The 4,219-nt window shown below is 36.3% G+C and overlaps 1 protein-coding gene across 1 annotated transcript; it reads left to right on the forward strand.

Annotated features, from left to right (window-relative positions):
* Positions 1-797: 797 nt before the first annotated feature.
* Positions 798-3,314, forward strand: LOC147402853 (pathogen-related protein-like). The gene is made up of 4 exons (XM_086438228.1): positions 798-991; positions 1,831-1,963; positions 2,096-2,394; positions 2,940-3,314. The coding sequence occupies exons 1-4, from the start codon at positions 839-841 to the stop codon at positions 3,087-3,089; spliced, it is 735 nt and encodes a 244-aa protein (XP_086294354.1). The 5' UTR covers positions 798-838; the 3' UTR covers positions 3,090-3,314.
* Positions 3,315-4,219: the final 905 nt, after the last annotated feature.

The raw sequence follows: 4,219 nt of genomic DNA on the forward strand, positions 1-4,219 counted from the left end.
ATTTCGAGGACGATGCACTACTTATTTTTATATACAACTGGGTAGACAATGTAATAAAGGAGAAAGACATCATGTGCTCACTAAGGGCATGATTATCGGCTAATTATACAAATAGGGCCAAAACATGCATATTTAATGGTGAGATCCACATGATCTGTGGTGCCGAACTCATGTGTCGAGTGATGCAATTTCATCAATGGACCTCTCCTTAGAATTTACATTGACTGTCAATGGGTCGGTTTAGCACGCTTTGACAGGTTCAGGCTTGGGTGGCATATTTAGTTATTGGGCTTAGCTCGATTCACATGGGAGACCAAGTTTGGTAGGATCGATGGCCCAATAGTTTAAATGATTATTTCATTTATATGATTTTATATTATATCATACTTATCAATATAATTCATGAGTTTTGATTTTCGAACAATAAAGTGTTTTACTCGGTCAATACTCGGCTGATGTGGTATGGATATGGAATCATAGATTTTTCATCGGGATACACAATTGCACATCCTCATAAAAGATGTCAGCGTGTATCTCGAGAAAAAATTCTATGGATCAACGTCAGCTGAGTATTGACCGACTGAAGATTTTCTAATTTGAAAATCACTATTCATGATTCATTCACAGTAACCAATTTTATTACGTAAGGAAATTAGTTAAATGGAAGTTGGCGCCTGGTCGACACACGGCACATGATACAAAGACCAACACGTGATTTATTAGCAAATGGGTTGGGTTTCTCTCTCTATATAATCGTTCCTCTCCAAACCTCCTATCACCAACAGCTCTCTCTCTCTCTCTCTCTCTCTCTCTCTCTCTATTAACTAAGTTAGAAGAGATGGCTTCATCTGATGTTTGTGAAGGGGAAGTGAAGGGTGATAAATATCGATCAAATATATATGGAGAAGAAGAGAAGGACACGAAATGGAGATTTGGTGCTCCTCCCAACTATGATGTTGTCAACAAGCTCTTTGAAGAAGGTAGAACCAAGGTAACCACTCTCTCTCCATACATACATACGACTTTTCTAGGGTCCAACCAACGAAAGAATTAGAGGAAAAAGAAACAACCACATTTCACTAAATCATTGCTTAGTTGGAAGATGTTGGTTAACTTAAGTTGTCTACTTTGCATGGTTTTAACTTTTAAATCTCGTCAAGAGTTGACAAGTCGTCTCAAAGACATGATTAATTTGTTCAAATTCTAAGGCATTTTTTAAATCTCATCTGAGATGATTCAAATAAATCGGATATCTCGTCCAAGATGACTCGGTCTTGTTAACGAGAGACGAGACGTTTTGAAACCACGCTACTTTGACACATATCTTTCATGGTGAAAAATGGGCCGAACTTAGTTCCGAAGAAGGATGTGTATGGTGACTTTTGTTCAAATAAGCAAAGCTTGCTTGTGATGAGCAAAGTACCGGGTACTCTGCTATGAGTGCCGTTTTGCTCACAGACAGTCCAATAGCCATTTGAAATGTGGCATAAATGACATCAACAATATGAGAGGAAATTTCTCTCTCTTGCTCACGAGGGAAATTAGATTCTGAGAAACTTCGAAAACAGAAAACTGTTCTGAACAACATTTGCTTCTTAACCATTTTTTAACTTTTGCATTTTGCGAGCTACCACTAAATCAAAATAATAAATAATAAATAATAAAATCAATTAGACAGTGATACATGGACCTCTTATTGCTTTTGTGTCCAAGAATTAATTCTAGGCTTCCCAGCCACATACCATCATGATCTTAAAGTTATCCATGATTTTACTCTTTAAAAGTTTCCAATTGTTTGTTTGTTATTTTTATTTTTATTTTTATTTATAGGTATGGGCAGAGGATTCCATGGAGGGAAAGGTTCAACGACTGGTTAAGTCATGGGAAATGGAGATTTTCCATAAAATCCGTTTAGAAGACTTCAAAACCCTTAATCCTGAAAAATTTAGTCTCAGCGTCAACGGTATGAACTCTAAGAGACTTTATCATCTCACCATTTAATTAATTAATTCGTTTATATCAATAAATAAATATATATAAAGGTAGGAGGAACATGTCATGAAAATTAAATGGGGTCGGTGTCTCCCATGTGCAGGAAGAGCACCTGTATACCCAGCAGATCTAGTGAAAGTTGGAGGCTACAATGCAATGTTGCAAACTACTTTGCCTCAAAATTTACGTGCCTATGACCCATCCGTCGAAACTTCGGAATCGTCTCATAGCATATTCACCACCACATTCCCTCGAGGGTTTGCTTTAGAAATTCTTCAAGTCTATTCGGGTCCTCCCGTAATTGCTTATAAGTTCAGGCATTGGGCTTTCATGGAGGGTCCTTTCAAAGGCCATGCTCCCACTGGGGAGAAGGTTGAATTCTTTGGAATAGCCATCTTTCAGGTATTCTTCTTCTTCTTCTTCTTCTTTTCTCTCTCTATCTATATGTGTTCTTCTTGATAATTATTTAATGAACCATTAATATCAATGTCATGTAACTTTTTACGAATTATAGATCCTCTCAATTTTCACTGAAGATGTGATTTTAATAAGAGGAACAGGATTCCTCCAATTGATCCATATTTTTAAGATAAGACTTTGATAATCATTCAAGATCACTTCTTTTAATAACATGGTAGGGGCGGAGCTAGGATTTTGCCCATGTGCAGTAAGCTAAGAGTAGAAAAAAAAATTGTGAGGATAACTTACAGTGAAAAATATTACGTGGGGGGCAACTAATAGTGTAAATTTTTTGTGTGTAAATCTGCCCCATGGTGATACATGTATAATCTCTAAGATTGGATATGACTTTATGCAATAATTAAATGAAAGTCATAACCCTAACTTTCTTGTAGGCTAAGGATTTGATTAGTTTATGTTGATCAATAATTAAGGGTATATTAAATAAAGGAAGTTTTCTTATGTAGTTAATATGGGTTTTGTTTCAGCTTGGTGAGTCAGACAAAGTTGAGAAGGTGGAGTTCTTTTATGATCCAGGCCAACTAATTGGTCAACTTCTCAAAGGTCCTTCCTTGGATGGGGGTAATGCCACAGCAACGACATCATCTCTTGGTTGCCCATTCTTAAACAAATCTTAAATGTTTGGAATCTACTTTCGACTTTATCTTCAAATATGTATTCTCGTTCTCTTTTATAAATCCTTAGGTGTGTGCGAATTTAAATAAATGTATTTCTTTTTTCATGTTTCTGATGTAATATGTTTTTAATAAAATAAGAATTTTTTTTAATGTTTTGAATTTGTAAATAGCCTTTTTTTATATAAATTTTCTCTTTTAATATTAAGTAAGTGCCAAGTGCTCGTATCTGATGCGTTCCAGACTTTGCATGTTGCTCGGGACTTATCTTTGGACAAGACCATAGTGTATGGGCTGGCCAAAACCTAGTTACGGGCCTGTTCCACTATCTACAGTACCCAGTTATAAAAAAAAAAAAAAATAAAAAAATAAAATTGGCAAGTGTTAGATTATAAAATAAGCGTGACCAGCCACTCATATAATTCCTTTTGTAGGATCTTCCAATCACTTTATACCACGTGGCCTACTCAACCAATAGATGAAACGAGCTTGGGGCAGGTGTTTAGGTCCCATTTAAATTCATTAATTTATGACTCAGCTTATTCTTGACATTTGGTCACAATATGTACAGAACTTGGTTAGATTTTTCTAAGCTCAAGTAACATGATGTCATTTATCATCCGGCCCATTTGCCAAGTTGGAGGTTTGAAAAGCTGAGTCCGACTTCAAAGAGTATATGAATGCTTTTCATCGAGATCTCACACATATCTTAATGTCCCTCACAATGTTACTCCATCACGACTCATGAATTTAATATCACTAATGCTAGAGTGACACAAACGGGGACATAGGGGTGACACAAATGACGTGATGGCACACATAACTATAGATGCTTTTTACTTGTATCTCACAGAAAAGCATCTACGGTTATGTGTGTGAGCCACCCCATCATTGTGTCACCCTTATGTCTCCCTCTGTGCCACCCAAGCTCGACTCATTTAACATTTTTACTAAGTGTAAAATGTAATGTGAGTGCAATCCAAACTAATTGTGATCATTCATGAGCCTAAATTTTTAATTTAGGGCTTATCCAAGCCCAACTCGAACTCATCCATTAATCGTCCTCAACATGAACAAAGATCTTTTTATGGGGATGTACAGTTGTATATCGCTAGGGAAAAAAAACTACGATT

This window comes from Akebia trifoliata, chromosome 4 (assembly GCF_017979445.1).
Source record: "Akebia trifoliata isolate Shusen 1 chromosome 4, ASM1797944v1, whole genome shotgun sequence".
In the NCBI taxonomy this organism is placed as follows: Eukaryota; Viridiplantae; Streptophyta; class Magnoliopsida; order Ranunculales; family Lardizabalaceae; genus Akebia; species Akebia trifoliata.